This window comes from Sclerotinia sclerotiorum, genomic scaffold, assembly GCF_000146945.2.
Source record: "Sclerotinia sclerotiorum 1980 UF-70 scaffold_24 genomic scaffold, whole genome shotgun sequence".
In the NCBI taxonomy this organism is placed as follows: Eukaryota; Fungi; Ascomycota; class Leotiomycetes; order Helotiales; family Sclerotiniaceae; genus Sclerotinia; species Sclerotinia sclerotiorum.
In genome coordinates this window covers 312212-330839 of record NW_001820812.1, presented here as the reverse complement: position 1 = coordinate 330839, position 18628 = coordinate 312212, and the positions used below count along the sequence as shown (strand labels likewise).

Sequence of the window (18628 nt, the reverse complement as noted above, 5' to 3'; positions counted from 1 at the left end):
TTGACGGTGAGTTCATTGCGTGAAGAATGATATCATATCTCTCAAGCCTAGCTTATAGCTCATGTTGAACATTTTCGATTTCATTTATGAATAAGTTGTAATTATTTTCATTCATCTATTCAATCACAGCAAAATTAGCCAAATCTCCCAGATCACATCATACAAAAAAAAAAAAAAACTAACCTTGAGAATCATATTAATAGGTTTTGCTGCTGTTTCTCCTTCAAAAGCTGTAAATAAAACCTGTGCTGAAGTAGTTGATGGTTTAGGTTTGAATTCCATAGCTTTCAATACCACTGTATTCAAAATAACTCTGTGGGTATTTTCTTGTCGCATCACCAATCGTACACTATGTCCTTCTAACATTGATGAATCGAAACTACCAGGAATTACATGGCCATTTTCATCGAAATCGACACAAGATTTTGGTGCGTTTATCTTTAGGGTACCGACTCCTCTCTCTTTCCAACCTGCTTCCTTAGATCCCATTGCAAATAATTTGGCTCGAATTTGTAATATGGTTGCTTCTTCGGCTTCGCCATCATCAATGTGAACTAGAAAATAATTAGTAAGATAAGTCAGATGTAAAATCAATACTTTACCTTTCTTGGTCTTTCTCTTCTCTTCAACAACTGCTTTCTCACCCCCTTCTTCTTCATCTCCTTCAGCCCCACCCTCACTATCATCCTCATCCTCATCCGAATCCTCCGCATCACTAGCTGGAGCACCAAAAGGTTTAACTGGCTTGCTACCTAAAGCGCCATTATCTTTACCTGGTGCAGCAAAGCTCGAAAGTTTTGGTCCAGATCCACCAGCGAATCCATTTTTTAATCCACTACCAAATACACTTCCCGAACCTAATCCACCAAATCCTGATGTACTACCACCACCAAATGCGCTTCCAAATCCAGATGTAGTTTTTTCTCCAGAGAAACCTAAAGTAGATGATGTAGGTGTTGAACTTGTTGGTTTGGAAGCAAGAGCTCCAAATCCTGAAAGCGGCGATTTTACATTTCCTCCGAAAACGCTAGGTTTAGATGCGCCAATTGTTCCAAAAGGAGAAGTACTGGAAGATGCTAAAGCACCAAATCCTGAATTGGCAAATTTATCCCCCAGATGTACTTTCCAAATGTTGACTTGATAGGATTCTCGGTGGATGATGTTGATGTTTGGGTAGTCTTTGATGTTTCAGCTGGGTTGATCTCCTGGAAGTCATATTAGTAAATATAAATGATATCGAGGAGCGATGTAAAGTAAAAATAAATATACCTTTGCTAAAGATCTATCTGATATTCTGGATGGTTCTTGTGAAGTATCTCTAGGTCTCTTCTTTTCTGGACCTGATCTCATCGTTCGACTACCATTTAAACTTCCTTCACTGACACTGCCATTATTTCTCGTACTATTATCTTCCAACTGATTTGGATCATCATCTTGATCTCTACCACGTTTCTTTTTAGGTGAAGAAACTCGATCTCTCATTTCCTCATCTTGCGCATCGATCGGTTCAGCCTCGGGGGTGGTGTCTTTGTTTTTACCTGACATCTTCTTATCTTCTGTATGAGTTTCTGCTTCTGCTCCTTCTGTAGGCAAAGGAAGCTTGTCTGAGATTGTAGTATGCTTTAATTCTTCACTGGCAGCCATCGTAGCGGGATCATCCTTTGGTAAATTATCATTATTCTCATCATCCGTGATTGATGTGGGAGCTGTAGGAGCTGCCTCATCCTGATTCCCTTTGACGTTATCGGATTTTTGATTGATGGATTTCGTATGATCTTGAATTTCCAAAGATGCTGAAGCTGGATCAATTCCCGAATTTGAAGATGTAGACATTTTTTGAAATTGAATTGATTTTCAAGTAAATCTTTCTCGGAGTTCAGTTAAGAAATTTGATATGAAAGGGTTTTACTGGGGAGAAGAACTCGGTCTGCCCCTCCTGCCAACAAATGCGGCTCGGTACCTACCAAGGCGGTGAATTTGGTGAGATGGATGTTAACGGTTACAATTAATTACCAGTGAACCGTCCGTACCGAAATGATGTTGTACCGTAAGATAACAAATGATGGATATTCGCATTGCAATCTGAATTTTAAATAGTTCAAATGTACGAGTATTGAAGATTATATTGTTCAAGTTAATATCAATCCAAGTAAATCTAACAGCTTCAACCTTTCTTCTATTCTCGTCCTTTACAACCTCAATTCCAAGTATAATATAATGTTATAATTTACTCATCTCATACACAGTTGACCTGAAGGATAAAGTCAAGACATACATCCAATGACCCAAATCTTCAAGACATCATCATCTCCTATTCTAATGAATGGCTGAATTTACCTTTCTTTCAGTTACACAACCATCAGATTTCGTATCCAATTGCTATGACAAAAATCAGCCTTTAGCTTTCACCTGGATTCGAGCTCTTCATTCGCAATAACATCAACGAGATATGGGTTTCGATATTCCAACAGACCTTGTAGACGACTAGGTGTACTCAAATCAATCCTTAAGCTATCTATTTTTGATTAGTCATGCTTGGACAATCCTATACAAGATCCAAGCTCATAGTCTAGATACATTGAAGCTTGAAAATATCAACCACGAATGCCCCCTAAATGCCCTCAATGTATTCCCTAATGATCGTCTGTGCAACTGTCATCTCCAACTGTCTAGTCTTCAAGCCTTAGTAGGTATCACACATGATAAACGTAAGTAAGCTACCTATAAGATGGTCGCACTTATACATAAGTAATAAAACCAGTGAACGCAATTGCCCATACATTTAAAGGTATAGACTTGTCGTTGAGGGATAGATATTGCGCTTGTTCAGATCTACCCATAAACCCGAAAATGTCTTCTGAATTCACCATCCTGCATCTAGAATCATTCAAGGGTTAACTCTTATTACTATCCGATCAATTGAATGACGCTCCGCTGGCCCTCCGGGGGCCACTGCCGTGGAGGCAGACTAGATGGGCATCAATACTTCTTATATCTCTAAGATTTCGAGCGTAGTGAGCTAAGGGGGTTTGGGGGCTTGCCCCCATCAACAATTACATGTACGTAGTTGGATTACCCCTTTTATAACCATGACCCTCCATGGTGTCAAAATTAAAGCAGAACTACCTACCTATCCAAGAGACGCTAGCATCCCACGCAACAAGGCTGAACCATTTAAGCAAACCCCGCCTGATCCTACAAGACCACACCTCATACATACATCTCTATGGAACATATCCAATAACAGACCTCCAAAAATACAATAAAACATCACGCGTCTATTTCTTCAACTCTGATTCATACAATTTCAGAATAATCTTCCCTTGTGACGTGGAAATAACCGCGGTAAACGCCACAATTCGTAACTATACGTACCTACCTAGTATTCGAGCCTTGCTTAGCCTTAATCGTGCACGCCCCACTAAGCAAAAGCTCCCCTCACCCCGCCATATCTATTCCTATTCTATCCCTCTCCCTTCCTTTCTTTCTTTCTTTTCCACTTCCAACTTCCCACTTTATTACATACATTACATCCATACCTGTAAGTTTTGGAGTTCCTTTTATTTACATTTTTTCTATAACCTTATCTCAATCAACAGCAAGAGCCAGAGCAAGAAGTAGAAAATCACAAGATTATTTTTCTTCGATCTCTGCGACTCATACTCGATTGAAGATATAAGACTAACATCTCTTATTTACTTTAGCTACATAAACCCAAATCCAATCTCTCAAACGAACGAACGAACGAAGAAAATAGCAATTAAATATACAAACGCCAATATGTCCGCATTCGATACCGCAGTTGCTGATTCAGGAAAGCTTACGAGTAAGCCTGGATCTGATGATTTGCTCGAGCTTTACAGTATGTGCTTTTTCTTACTTTCGGTCCGTTCCTTGGATATTTTTATGTACAGTGGAGTGGGAGTAGCAAGAGGAATGAACGTTTGTGAATTGAGCTAGGTTAGGGATGATGGATAGGATTAGATATGGGTGTGGAAGTTGGTGATAAACGACTGGTGATGAATGCATAGTTAAAGACTAACACTTGGTGTGATAAATAGGTTTGTACAAGGTCGCCAATGGTGATGATATCTCCAAGGCTGAGGCTCCAGGAATGTTTGATATTAAGGTTCGTTCATCTATTCCTGCCCTTTCCCCCTCCTCCTTATCTCTCACATCCATCCCACCACTCTCATGTTCATCCTCACCCTCATCCTCGCACTCCAAACTAACACACCATCCCTCAATCCAGGGTAAAGCCAAAAAGAAGGCGTGGCAAGAAAAAGTCGACTCGGGAATCACAGCCGAGGAAGCCAAAGAAAAATACGTTGCTAAAGTCGAGGAATTAAAGCAATCATGTGGTTATGATGCCAACAAGGTTCCTGAATCTGTTGGTGGAAAATAGATTTTCATAGATTTTTGAGGGGAAGGGGTGGATGAGAAGATACAAACATCAGAAATATATACATAGCATAGCTCGGAATGAGGAATGAGGAATGAAATAGAAAAATGAATTACAGATGACAAGTGCAGGCTTATGTTTACGTTTGCGTTGTCCTTGTAATAAAGTAAAAGTTAATATAATATTAAAGTAAATTTGTAAAGTGTTAATTATTGAATCGTCATTAAATTATTAAAGCAAGGAATTATCAGAGCTACTGTAGATCTTCATTACAAACATTAAACCATCCGAGGAAACCTCCAAAGCTCAACCTCACTCAAAACCACCATTATAATTTACCTCAAGACATATCTGCCCTAAAAACCCGAGGACTTTCACCCGTATGATTCATTACTCGTGGAATAACAGTTAAAAAGTGAATGAATATAGATCGAAGATCGAAGGTTGCAGTATAAAACTCCCAATCTCAAGCCTTCCACGTATTTCCCATCCAATCCGGTTCGCTATATGAAGCTGATGCACACCATGGGATATCAGATTTGGTGTACGGGATTAGAGGAAGATCGTAGGGGATACGTGCACCTATTAGTATTGTATTCTCGGTATCATTCTCGCTTTTCTTTTCGATTTCTTCTCTTCCTTTTCCTTTTCCTTTTTCTCTTATGTTGTTATTATCAGCTGTTACACTTGTTGCTTCAACTGCTACTGTGGATTCTAGCTCAGATGTTACGTCAGGTCTAGAAGGTATGTCTGTCCCGAAACATGGCACCATCTTTGACTTGTTCCCCTCATCCCATAGTCCAGGCCAAACTATTACTCCAATCTCGTAACTGCAAATTCGTACTTCGCCTGCCGTATTGATATTTTCACCCCATGCTTGTTTAGATAGATTTGCAGAAGTTACTAACATCCAATCTATTGTTTTGTGAGAGGATGAGCTGAAACGGATGTAGGTCTTTATGTGGGGAGCTGCACGCTTGCGATGAGCGTTTTGTGGGGGTGGGGAGGCCATATGTGGTGATAAGGCGATATTGGAGGTGTTAGAAGAAGTAGCCGACTCCGAAGTAGATGATGTTTGTGATGTTGAAGAATGTTGTTCACCGTCTCCCGCCCAATGACATAACAATGGTTTTAGATAAGCTAATTGTTTCCCTTGAGCCGACGTGAGGATCTTGGTATGAATTGCGCTACCTGATGAATATCCATTTATACTTCTTCTAATTTCATCGGCTGTTGGAAAAATGATTTTGAATTTTGGTTTTGGACTGGGATCTTTGGATGTACTCAAGGCTTTGAAAAAAGTTTGGTTTAACCATTTATCTGTTGGACCTAAAGATGCTATTGAAGAAATTTGAACCACGATTTCTGGTTGTGTTTTACTGCAAGGTATGGACTTGAGGATGCTCGATAGGCCCGCCCATCCCCATGCTGTTTCTGTTGAGTCGAGTTCGATGTCTTGTTTTCCTGGGGTGCTTGCAACAAGAGCTGCACGGATTTCGGAGAAATCATGTTTTGAGAGTTGTTCAATTAATGGCTTGCAAATGGCCCTCTTGGTATGGTAAGCTCCTAGGTAATTGAGTAGATCAATTTTAAACTTGGATCCTGAACCCATTTGACCAGACTCTTTAGGATTTGGCTTCTCTGGGTCGAGAAGAGGGAGAAGAGGAGATTTCCACATAGCTTGTGTCATGTTTGTCCAATCGAATGGGATCATGTTGGCCGTATGAATGATGACTTGTGCAGTAGAGTCATGTCGGAATAGAATGAGCATCTAAGAAAGTTAATAAACCAGTTTTGGACCTGTGAATTCTGAGGTGAATTACCTTCGAATGGTGAGTCCCAAACATTTCAGGCATGTAAGCCGTGAGGAGTTTGACATTGGAATACTTCAAAGCTTGCTCCTAGAATATATCAGTAAGATCCTGACTTCAAGCCTGGTGAAGCACAGGATAACATTGTATTCATAGATAGACAATTTTGTCTTTTAAATTCCTAGATCTGAAGAAACAAATAAGACAGCAAAACAATGAGCTCAAGAGTGCAGAAACTGTATACGCAAAAAAGACGGAGACGAGTGTAGTCAACATACCATGAGATTGAGCCTGGATTGATCTTCTCTCTTCCAAAAGCCATGAACCACATTAACCTTGACCAAATTCCGTACATCCTCATCGAATTGCCCCATCAAAAAGTCAAGATTATGTAAATAATTGAACTCCCAGCATTCTGATATCAGAGGATCACCCAGAATGTCTTTTAGAGATACAGTATCCACATTTGATGAAGCAGGTAGATCTCGGATACTTGTAAGCTGAAATGGCGACTTTACCACTTTTTGCTTTGTAATTTTCGAAGATGTCTGCTTAGAACTTTCCACCTTATGCTCCAGACTGCCTTCCTCCTGAATAGGGATTTCCTTCCTATACCGTCGCAATGGAGGTGGTGATATCGATCTATTCATACCTCTTCGTACGCCTTTCTCATTAATGTCATCATTAGTATTATCGTCAACTTTACGCCTCTTTTGAGCTGGCTCATCTGAGTCTTGGCTATGATTTTGATCCATGGCTATGGATGATTGGTCTGCGTTTGATCTTCTTTGTTCCATGATAATTTATGTCATAATTGTGTCAAGGGTTGTTGCTGATGATGATTAGAGTCACCTATCGTGTTAGATAAACCAAACAACTTGAGAGAAGACGGTAGTGAATGAACTTCATTCCATACATAATTCAAGAATTACTGTTAAGAATTACTGTTAAGATCTTACCCTTACCTTGTAATTTGATAGGAGGAAAGGATCCATAATCACGTGCAGCCTTAATTCATCCAAAAAAAGAAATTACAAGGATCTAATTTCTTAGCGAATAACGCTAATGGTGCAACTGTGTTCCATCAGTTCGTTCATATGGAGTCGACGGTAATTGATTGAAAGAGAGTCGAGATCCTTTTCTTCCATTTTCCAAACTTCACTCTTTTCACCCACGATAACTACGATTTCTCAGGAGGATACTTGGGTTTTACGATATTTATGCGATATACTGACCCTCATCTCTTGGATTCATTGAGGACGATAAGCTCTTTCTTCTTACCTTCGTTGGCGGATTCGCCCCGACCCGCATTAATCTTTCGATTCTCAGGGTGCTGATAGCCCCTAACCTCTCTTCAATATGCGTCTTCTTTCGATTTCATTACTATCTACCGTCTTTGCCTCTGTTGTATTGGCACAATCTGAAGAACAGAAGTTGGAGAATTCCTCTCCTGAATTACCTGGAGAACTCTCTGCGGATGAAGCCTCAGATGTACCACAACCAACAATATTTAATGGAGTCGAAGTTCCCCCCCTTCCTGAAATAGATGGAGAATCTTTTAATAAGACAATCGCGGATGGATATTGGTTTGTTAAACATCACTCGTGAGATCTCATAACTTCATTTCTTTTACGAGATTATCATGCTCATAATAACTTCAGACCTTACTGCCCGCATTGCATACACATCGCGCCAACATGGCAAACTCTTTACGAGTTCTATTATACTTCGAAACCTGTCAAGTCTGGGACTGATGATACTACTTCTACATCAATGAACTCGTTCACGGCTTACTACAATTATCATTTCGGTTCGCTCGATTGTATCGCTTTCGGAACTGCCTGTTCAGATCATGGAGTAACTTCTTTCCCAACCTTTATATTATATAAGGATGGCGAGGAATCAAAGAGATTTGTTGGACCTAAGGATATGGAGAAATTGGGTGCTTTCATTGAGGAAAGTCTAGAATTAATTAGACCAGGGTCTAGACCAATTGGTGGACCAAAGTTCCCACAAGAACGCGACACACAAAGTCCGGATTATAAACCTACAGCAGCGACCTCGAAGGAGACCGAAAAGACAACCGAGAAGTCCACGGAGAAGGTATCCGATAAGTCACCCGAAAAGTCATCAGAGAAATCCACAGAAAAGTCATCCGAAGGATCAGCGCAGAAACCAGAAAAAGCAGCAGAGAAAGTCTCAGAGAAAGCCACAGAAAAGGCCGCAGACATCGTTGTGCCAGCAAAGGATGCCGTTAAGGATACTGTAAAGGATGTTAAGGATGGTGCTAAGGATGTCGTCAAAGATGCTGTCAAAGACACAAAAGCCGACACCGCCAAAATTACTACCAAGCCCACCCTCAAAGCTACATCGATCGAAAAGAAACCTTCAAAACCAACCCAAACTGCGAACCCACTTGGAACATCTGTATCACTCACAGCAGAGAGCTTTCAAAATTTGGTCACAATGTCTCAAGATCCTTGGTTTATCAAATTTTACGCTCCATGGTGTCATCATTGTCAAGCTATGGCTCCTAACTGGGCTCAATTGGCAAAAGAGATGAAAGGAAAACTTAATGTTGGAGAGGTTAATTGTGAAGCAGAGGCTAGGTTATGTAAGGATGTTCATGTTCGTGGATATCCAACCATTCATTTCTTCCGTGGTGGAGAACGTGTTGAGTATGAAGGACTTAGAGGATTAGGTGACTTTGTTACCTTTGCTAACAAAGCTGTTGATATTGGTGATGGTGTTAAGGATATTGATGCTGCTGGATTCAAGGAATTGGAAGAGAAAGAAGATGTTATCTTCGTTTACTTCTATGATCATGCCACTACCAGCGAGGATTTTGCGGCATTGGAAAGATTAACCTTGAGTTTAATTGGTCACGCCAAACTTGTCAAGACGAACAGTGCTGCTCTTGCCGATCGATTCAAGATTACAACTTGGCCTCGTCTATTGGTATCTCGAGATGGTAGACCAACCTACTATACAGCACTCGCACCTCAAGATATGCGTGATTTCAGACAAGTTCTACATTGGATGCAATCAGTTTGGTTACCTGTTGTACCTGAACTCACAGCTTCAAATTCACGCGAAATCATGGATGGTAAGATTGTCGTTCTAGCAATTCTATCTCGAGAACGTGAAGCCGATTTCGCAATGGCTAAGAAGGAATTGAAGCAAGCTGCATTGGAATGGATGGATAAACAAATCATCAATTTCCAACGTGAGCGCCAAGAATTGAGAGATGCTAAACAACTTCGATTGGAAGAAGCCGAGGATCGTAATGATCAAAGAGCTTTGAGAGCTGCCAAAAGTATCAGAATTAATATGGATAAATCTGATCAAAAGGAGGTTGGATTCGCTTGGGTTGATGGTGTATTTTGGGAAAGATGGATTAGAAGTACCTATGGTATTGATGTTAAGACTGATGGTGAAAAGGTTATTATTAATGATGAAGATGTAAGTATTTTCGCTTTTCTCCCGATCATTCCGACTTTCTTAAAGATATTAACACATTAATAGAATCGTCGCTACTGGGATACGACAATCACTGGAAACTACATCATTCCTTCCCGTACCTCAATTTTGGAAACAATTCCAAAAGTTGTATCCAATCCTCCCGTCATCAAACCAAAGAGTACTGTTGGTTCATTTGAAAAGATGTTCTTCAGTATTAGAGGAGCAATTAGTGGACACCCATTCCTCAGTTTCGGAGTAGCTTTAGGTATGATCTTAGGAGCTACATTGTATGGTAGAGGAAAGATAGGAGCGAAAAGGGGAGGATTCTTTAGGGTAGATGATGGAAAAGATGGATTGTTAGGTGGAGTTAATGGTGGAGGAAAAGTTGATTAAATAAAAACAATCATGATTGTAGATGATGAAAATGGAGCTGATTAATTCTGAAGATAGATATAGTGGTTCGGTGGTAGGGGTAGGGGTAGGAGTAGGAGTAGGAAGAGGAGTTACTTGAATTGATTCATTGATTAATGGTTTATGGTTGCGTAGGGTTGCTTGGCTAGGCTAGGCTGGGCTTGGTTAGCTAAGCTAAGGTATTCTAGGTAGGTAGGTAGGTAGGTGAAGTAGGGCTTTGAATTTAATTTTTTTTTTTTTTTTAAAAAAAAGAAATGTATTATAAGGGTTAGGGTAGCTGTGGTTTTTTGAATTTTTATTTAGTTTGATTTTGATTTGGTTTGATTTGGTTTGATTTGGTTTGATTTGGTTTATTTTATTTTTGATTGTGAATTTGTGTATAGTATATACTATGAGTATTGAGAATTAAAAAGTAATTTATCTGTGAATAGATGGAGTTTTAAGATTTTAGGGTCCTCGTTTATTGATTTATTCGTTATAATGTGATGTATATAACATAAGTGTTAAAAGGAATAGAAGTTACCGGTACTAATCACGTGTCGTGATTAGTAATACGGTTACCTAAACAGGCTAGATTAGATGAACCATAAGCAGGCATATTGGTCCCCTCCGAGGATACCAAGAGGAGATCTTAATATGCCTACAGACGTAGTAATATAGTCAATATAGAGGCCTCTTCCACCCAATCTTTTAATAATAAGTACATTTGTCCAAGTAGGTACATACTAGGTAGTCTTACTAGGAACCTAGTAAGTACAAGTAGATAGACAATCAATCAAACCCCCAATCCAAATACCCCATCCTCACATCCTCATTCCTCACATAACATCACATCCATCACATCCTCACCCCATTAACACAAACCCCCAACCCCTCCACCGCAGGTATCTTTCCCTCCACCCTATTTCCCTCTCTCCCTTCTCCATCTATTTTTCCAACCCCCTCTCCCCCCAAACCTCTCCACTTCAAAGCCCACCCCGCAACCAACAATCCCATCTTCTCAAGTCCGATATCTTTATATTTATTTATTTCTTCTAGTTTTTGGATTTCTTGTTTTAGGGAGGTGATTTGTTTTTGGTGGGTTGAGATTTCTTTTTGATGGGCTGAGATTTGATTTTGATTTTGATGGTCTTGATTGTGATTTATTTTTTGGGGTTGGGTTTGATGGGGTTGGTGGGTTGTTTGATGGGTTTGTCGGGTGGTGAGATGGTGGGTTGATATTTCCTCGAGGTGGGTTTGGGGGGTTTGAGAGGATTCGTCATGAGGTTTTGGAAGGCTTTCTTGTACTTGTACGCGTGCGATTTCCTCCGCTGCATCACTATTATTATTATCTTGTCGTCTAATATCGCTTTCCGAGGATTTTTCCACAGAATTTTGTAAGATTACTTCTCCCCGTAATTCTGTATCCTGTTTCTCCAACGTAGATTTGTGTTGAACATAAATTTCCTCCTTAAGCTGCGCAACTTGTTTCGCTAAGAGTTTATTCGTTGCCTCGAGGTATTCTTCGCGTTCCGTTTTAAAGCTCATCTTTGAATTTTGAGATTTTAGCTGCGAGGGTTCTTCCTCTAGTTGAATGATTTTATTTGCGAATTGATGAGATTCTTCAATATGATCTTTTTCGTGGCGGTCCCTGACGTGCTTGAGTTTTAGCTCTCGTTGGAGTTTGGTATTTTTGTCGATTTCAACTCGATGTTGATGTTGCCATTGCTCTGTGTTGAGTTCGGCTGTGGAGTGCTCTTTAGTTTTGCTAGCGAGCTGTTTGCGGAGGGAGTTATTTTCTTCGGTTGTGACTTTCCATTTTTTCTCCCAGGTTTCTGCTGCGAGTTTTAGTTCATGTGCTTGTTGCGTAAAGGCAGAAATTCGGCTTTGAAGGTTCTCTTTCTCTTTCATTTCAGCGTTAAGAAGTCTGTTGAGTGTTTCTTGTGCGTCAATTGATGCTTTGCATTTAGTTTCCCATTTCTTCACATCATTCATGGCTTGTTGGGTTTGCTGGATAGAAGTATCGAGGTGGTTTTGTAGCTCCCCTTTTTCAAGTCGAAGAACGGTTATGTCGATCTTGTTAATAGCTGTTGAATTGGGTTGCGCGGCATAAATTGAGGAGCAGTGTTGTTTTAATGGAGTGGCATAAGATATAGCTGCCTTTGGTGGTGCAAGGACCGCAAGAGCTGGTTTCTTCTGTCCTTCCCACGCACCTTTAGTGATGTCTGCCTTTCTCCTCCGACTTGGTGGACTTGGTGTGCCTTCTTCATCTTTATCCTCATCATCGTCACTTGATATGTTCATCCCCGCTCGCCAATCGACTCCGTTTGACTCTCTAGGCATAAGCTTGACATTTTTCGCAGGAGAAGGAGATGAAATACATTGTTTCTTAAATGGTCGATTATCCGAAAGTTTTACAGCTGGTGAAGATAAATCATGTTTTCCTAGCAATCCAGTTAGTGAAAGTATGTGCGAGCAGAAGAAAACTACTTACCCGTCTTCAAATGATCTTTCTTGATAGGAAGTGGAGAAGAAAAAGATTGTTGACCTAGTCTCATTAATCATGCAAACAGTGAGACATAAATGTAACAACTTACTATTCTCCAGTTTCGCATTTTGAGGAAACAAAACTCTCCGAGTAGGAGGCAAAATTTGTCGAGCAGCTTTAGCATTCTTCGGAGGAAGAATCGGAGAATTTGAAGAGTTTGGTGTCAACTGTTTGACTTTCTCTTGAGAGTTTTTGTGGGACTTATGAGGTTTGTGATGTTTATGCGGTGATGGATTTTGAGGAGATTTACGAGGAGTCGATCTCTTATGTTTATTCGACGTCATGATTACCTGTAAATACAGGATTGACTAATATGATGTGGTATTGCAAACGACCGAGTTCCAGGTATTGAACAGGAATATTTCTGTGTAGGTCTGTCTATTGAAGGCTTTTGGTGATGAAATCAAAAATGAAGAAAATAAGCTTTGGAGAGTTTCTTTTATGGTTTTAGATCAACAATGAATGGGGTTTTATAAACTCGAAGATAAATGAAGGATTTATGAATTGGAAGAAAAGTTGTATGTATGTGGGCAGCGGCGGGAAGATGCATGGATTTGTCGTGACTAGGAAAAGAAAGTGGGAGGAAAAAGCAAATTATGTAGCTTTGCAATTTCTTAGTGGTGGCGGATGATAATAATAACAAAAGTAATTGAAGCTGAATTGAAGGGATGAGTGAGGAAAGGTGTGAAGGAGTAAAGGGAGAAGTAAATGGAAACTTGCCTACAATTTGTCTTCCGAGACTATGATGGAATGTTGCTTGGACAACCATATATATACTTTTAGCTGTCCACGTTATGACAAGTATATAAAGTCATTGATTGATTGATTCGTAAAGCTCTAATATTCAAATGTCCTCATAATTTCCTGGTAGCCAGATGTATTACTGCTTCCCTCTAATCATAACTAAATCCTGTTCGAGTCCTCTGATTTTATTCTCCATCTTGCTGCACTCAGTTCTGAGTCTTATGCACAACCCATCAATCTCATGTAATCTATCCCTCAATTGTTTATTCTCTTTAACTAAACGAGAGAAATTCTTTCCACATTTTGTACAGAGCCCATCTGCTGAAGTTGGAACTTTGTCCCTCGAAATCTTCATCCTCTCATCATGCTTTGTCCCAACATCAATTGCTTCGAAATTCGACCAACTTTGCTTCGAAAATGCGGTATTTAAGCGCTCTATTCGTTTTCTCAGTTTATCCAAACTCTTGTCACGTCTTGCAACCTTTCGATTAAGTTTTTGAATACGTAAATCTTTGGCAGAGATTGTTGATCTCATGGCTTGAATTACCCGTGCTTGCTCATCTGCCGTCTCCTCTAGAACCCGAACCGTAACAGATTCTGCTGCTGACCTGAGAGTTGCAATTGTTTCGTTAATGTTTTGAGATGGCTCGTTGATGTTTTGAGACGGCATGTTGATGTCTCTATCGTCACTAACGGTGTTCGCAGACTTCGTGGAAAGTGTACTACGTCGTGAGGTGCGACGTGTTGCTGTGTGAAATTAGCATAGTCGTATGGAAAGTGTAGAGTGAGGAAGGGCGCACACTAGTTGGCATTTTGGTAGAGTTATGAGAAGGTCGATAGGGCGCTTCAGCGAGACTTTGCCGTCTTCTCTTCAGAGAGGCCATTTCGGCTTGAGGTTGGTTGACTGCTGGGTGTTATTGTAAACTAGACGACGAGAATAGAGATAACTCATTTCAAGGGACGCAACATAAGTTTGATAGAAAGCCAAGCCAATATAGAGCAAGGCCCAATCAGCTCCCTTTTCTCATTTCTTCACAATGTGATTGTATTCCTCATTTTATTGCTTTTCCCTCTTGTGGCTTTTGGCTGCGGCGTAAACCTTTCCTATGCTGGATATCCGGGCAAGAATCCATGGCAGAGTATCAATGAGGTCTAGTTGAATTGATAAATCAATTGAACAATAATGATATGAGTTGAGTGAGTTCAATGAGTTGAAGATATGATATTCGTAAATCCAACAGGGTCGTCCCTTAATCCACAAATGAGGTCAAAAGTTCCCCGCGTTAGAATCATGAAGCTTCTGTGGGGTCCCGGGTCAACGCTAGTAAAGGACCGTGCATCGGTATTTACTCAGTAGATTCAGGTACACAAACGCCAAAATCGCGAGAAATCGCGAATGCACCTGACATCCCCTCATTGACCGACTTACACCCACCAGTGACCTCAATTGAGTACAATCATGGCAGATGAAGATGTTTCCGATGCGGATAATATTCGTATTAGAGACTTTGTAGTCCGGTTTCTTTATAACTTCAATCTTGCAAAGGGAGAAGGTATTTCTGGTACTGTCATTCAACAATCCTACATCGATCAACTAGATCGCGTTTCGGCAGAAAGTACCACCTTCATTAAGAATCAGAAGAGAATATTTAAGACTGTTGTGAACAGTATGATAGCAGAGGTAATGGAAATACCGTATCCTAACTATCCACTGTTGTGCTAACATCTTCAATAGGACACGACGGTAGATTTATTTGAAAATAGTGAAGGAAAGAATGTTATGCGACTTTACGATTTTGTCAGGCCTCGAGATATCTATTCGTCTTCTAACAAGGAAAACTCTAACGAACATACTGAACAAGCCCCAATACCAAATGCACAGCCCGATAAATCACATAAGAAGATCAATCGAAACTTGATTGAAGGCATTGACCCAAAAGGATTAGTCCCGAAGTTCAGAAAAAGAAGAATAACAGAGGTGGAAGAGAGTGATGCTTCTGGGAATGATACTCCTTCTATAAGCCATTCAAACTTAGGCAGCAGAAACTCTAGTCCTCAGAGATCAGAACGGCCAGCACTTGCGCCTCTAGATGGAAATCGAAGAATTTCTGCGCCGGAACAATTTTATAGCCCATCCGTTCAGTCTGAGCCTTACCTGCAGATGGACTTTTTCCCGAATCAAGAGCTAAAGGATGAAAAGATGGTAAGTAGGTTTGAGATCATTAATAGTATCCTAGACTGATTATTTAGTTGTCCCTACCAATTTGGCTCCAAAGAGGGCTAAGTGAGCTTCGTCAAAAATATCCAGATTCCCAGTTCAAAGCAACAGATAGCTACGATATCAGATGTACCGATTGTGATACGGAACACAAAGTCGCAAAGTACAAGAAAACAAATAATTTTGAGAATCACTTGAAATCCAAAAGCCACCTCGAAAATGTCAAATTTAGACTTGACAATTCTACTTCTTCCAGGCCTCCATCTGCGCTATCAACGTACTCAGCTATGCCACCGCCGCCATTGCCTTTATATATTCCAGCTGTCCCTTCTGTGGCAGCACTGCCAGATAATCCGAATGCGAATGGTGGACTTTTAGAAAGCATGATAGCAAATGTTGTACAACAAAGCACCGGACCTTTGACTGCACATATTCGCAATCTGGAAAATCGACTGTTGTCGTCAGAAAATACACACAAGCAAAAGTTTGAGGAGATGGCTAGACAGCTTGATGAATCGGAGAATCGTAATCGTGAACTATTTTCACGGTTGGAAGAGTTCAAATTATCAACAGAAAAACTAAGCGCTAGACTTCTTGTCACCGAAGCCAAATCTACAGAACAGAAGGAGCTATCCGGTCGTGTAAGGTTATTAGAGCAGACTAACGAGTCGTCGCAAGCCTCGAGAAATAGTCACGCAGCACAACTTAAAGATGCACAGGGCAGTATAAGAGCGCTTAAGCAGGTAAGCATGTTCTCAAAATATAATCTGCGGGTGAGAAACTCGGCAAAAGGGAGAAATATCGTATGTAAGACTAAAACTTTCCCAGGCACCTATTCCAGGTATTGAATCTGCCATAGCAGATCATACTAATCAACTTATGACCCTCGGTAAACAATATGAAGGCACGGCACAAGATTTGTCACGTCATTGTCAAGTGGAAGAAGATCTTCGCAGAAAGATGATATCTCAGATGGAAAGCGAACGTCAAAAATTTAATGAACGTGTCAATCTTCTGCAGACTGCAGTGGCTTCTCGTCATGATGACCTTGAAGAATTGAAGAATAAAGTTTTGCATGGTCCTCAGCATGATCAAAGCAAGTTTGATGCTCTGAGGGCGCAGCTTGTTTCGGAATCAGATGCACATCTTAGACAATTTTCCATCAGAATAAAGGCTATTGAGAAGAAGGTTGCTCAAGATTCTATACAGTTTACTGCTTTGGATCATAGAACTGCCGAGTGGATTGATACCACTGATACGAAGTATGGTTCTAGGCTTGCAGAGTTGGAAAGCGCGATAAGCGAAAGAATTCTTACTGTCCGAGCCGACCTAATGGGTCATATTGATGATCTGAAGAAGCAGCAGACAGGAAGACATGGTGCAGTAGAGGCGAGTATTGAAAGCAGGCTAGCGGGGGCAGAAAAAATGATTGAAACCATGAATAACCAACTGATGGCCTTCCGGAACCAACTTGCAGCTACGGAGCAGAACCTCTCACATTTTGTGTCAAACTTTAATGTCCAGGAAAGCCATACAGAAACCTTGGCCTCTAATTGGAAGGCATGGCAAGAAGAACGTGAAGAAGAACTCCGAAATCTGGATATCGAGGTCATGAAAAATTCTTCTGCCGTAGAGAAGTTGCAGATTGAACACACAGCATTCTTGGAGACTACTCCAAAAACTATTCAACAAGTGGAAAGACGTCTGGAAGAGCAGGGCCAAGCTTCTATTAACGAACTTCGAGAGAACTTGAAATCATCTGAAGAAGCATTGACGGGAAAGATTTGTGCTTTACAAGAAACGCGGGTAAAACATCGTCAGTCTACCCTTGAACTTCAGCATAAGCAATCCGACACGCTTATGAATAGGATGGATGAAAAGGTGCGTAACTTAGAGAAAATGTGTGCAGATTTATCTCAGAAAACGAAAGATAGTGAAAAGCATAGCACATTTATCATGGATCAAAAGATGCAAGAGAGACTCAAAAGTGAAGCTCAACATCACAAGGCTACAGCTGAGTCTTTGATTCGAAACTTTGTATCCAAGAGAGATCGCGAGCTACAAGCTAAATATGAGGAGACATTTAAGCCGATGTTGATGAAGTTTTTGACTGAAAAGGATCAAGCATTGAGGAAGGAGTATGATGAGAACATTGAAAATGCATTTCAAGCACGCATGCTTTCTCGGGAGAAGGAACTCGAGATTAAGTACGAGGAAAGGTTTAAACCTTTGATAGCAAGTTTCTTGATAGACCAGCAAAAAGTACTCAGAGATGAGTATGAAGCACGCATTGAAAAGTTACTAGGTGGTTTCAAAGATGAAATATTATCAGCAGACAAGGAGAATAAAAACCCAAGCGTCAAATCAGAAGAAGAGCTCAAGTCACTAGTTCTGGACGTCACAGAAGAAAGAGAATCAACTCTTTTGAAAAAACACGAAGCAGATATCGAAGAATTTATTGGGGTTCATAGAGTAGAGATGGGATTGCTGGAAGAACAAACTCTACAGCGTTTATTGGTGCTAGAACAGCTTATTAGAGATCAGGCTCAGCAGATTGAGGATTTGGATTGTGTGGTTCCTTTGGCACTGGATGATTTGAATGGGTTGATGATGAAAAGGAGATTGAGAGATCGGGGGTTGAGGAGGGATAGGGGGAGGGTTGGGAGGGGTGGGACGGGTGGTAAAGGTGGGAAAGGTGGGAGATTGTGAGATGAGGTGGTTTTGGGGATGAGGTTAGATGAGATAATAGGTTATGAGGAGAAAATATGAGGGTTTGAGGGTTGGAGTTTGATAGATGGGAAGTTTGTAAAGATGGTAGATAATGAGATGATTTTTGGCGTATTGAAAGGGTAAGTAGTGACTAAATGGGCAAGGCAGGCTAAAGTTCTCATTAGAGTGAGGGTATTGAATGAATGGATGGATGGATGGATGGGCGTTATGGTATGGATGTATTATGCGAAGGGAGCTGTACCATTTTTTCCCCCCCGAAATATAGATATGATAAGGATATGGAAGTGTAGTAAAAGAGACTGGTGGATGGAAAGGGGGGATGA

At 40.6% G+C, this 18628-nt stretch overlaps 7 protein-coding genes across 7 annotated transcripts; 4 read left to right on the top strand and 3 right to left on the bottom strand.

The window, feature by feature from the left end:
- Positions 1–52: 52 nt before the first annotated feature.
- On the bottom strand, positions 53–1833 carry SS1G_13303 (hypothetical protein; the record flags this gene model as incomplete). Its single annotated transcript, XM_001585736.1, has 4 exons — positions 53–115; positions 184–1066; positions 1123–1205; positions 1270–1833. 4 exons carry the CDS (start codon positions 1831–1833, stop codon positions 53–55), a joined length of 1593 nt encoding a protein of 530 aa, XP_001585786.1.
- A 1947-nt stretch (positions 1834–3780) lies between these two features.
- Positions 3781–4405, top strand: SS1G_13302 (predicted protein; the record flags this gene model as incomplete). Its single annotated transcript, XM_001585735.1, has 3 exons — positions 3781–3862; positions 4062–4129; positions 4253–4405. The coding sequence occupies 3 exons, from the start codon at positions 3781–3783 to the stop codon at positions 4403–4405; spliced, it is 303 nt and encodes a 100-aa protein (XP_001585785.1).
- A 463-nt stretch (positions 4406–4868) lies between these two features.
- On the bottom strand, positions 4869–7010 carry SS1G_13301 (hypothetical protein; the record flags this gene model as incomplete). Its single annotated transcript, XM_001585734.1, has 3 exons — positions 4869–6173; positions 6226–6303; positions 6492–7010. 3 exons carry the CDS (start codon positions 7008–7010, stop codon positions 4869–4871), a joined length of 1902 nt encoding a protein of 633 aa, XP_001585784.1.
- A 562-nt stretch (positions 7011–7572) lies between these two features.
- On the top strand, positions 7573–10068 carry SS1G_13300 (hypothetical protein; the record flags this gene model as incomplete). The annotated part of the gene is made up of 3 exons (XM_001585733.1): positions 7573–7817; positions 7875–9675; positions 9739–10068. 3 exons carry the CDS (start codon positions 7573–7575, stop codon positions 10066–10068), a joined length of 2376 nt encoding a protein of 791 aa, XP_001585783.1.
- A 3425-nt stretch (positions 10069–13493) lies between these two features.
- SS1G_13298 (predicted protein) lies at positions 13494–14027 on the bottom strand (the record flags this gene model as incomplete). The annotated part of the gene is made up of 1 exon (XM_001585732.1): positions 13494–14027. The coding sequence occupies one exon, from the start codon at positions 14025–14027 to the stop codon at positions 13494–13496; it is 534 nt and encodes a 177-aa protein (XP_001585782.1).
- Positions 14028–14816: 789 nt separating this feature from the next.
- Positions 14817–15115, top strand: SS1G_13297 (predicted protein; the record flags this gene model as incomplete). Its single annotated transcript, XM_001585731.1, has 2 exons — positions 14817–15024; positions 15093–15115. The coding sequence occupies 2 exons, from the start codon at positions 14817–14819 to the stop codon at positions 15113–15115; spliced, it is 231 nt and encodes a 76-aa protein (XP_001585781.1).
- Positions 15116–15557: 442 nt separating this feature from the next.
- On the top strand, positions 15558–18284 carry SS1G_13296 (hypothetical protein; the record flags this gene model as incomplete). Its single annotated transcript, XM_001585730.1, has 3 exons — positions 15558–15560; positions 15608–16318; positions 16404–18284. The coding sequence occupies 3 exons, from the start codon at positions 15558–15560 to the stop codon at positions 18282–18284; spliced, it is 2595 nt and encodes an 864-aa protein (XP_001585780.1).
- Between the last annotated feature and the right edge of the window lie 344 nt (positions 18285–18628).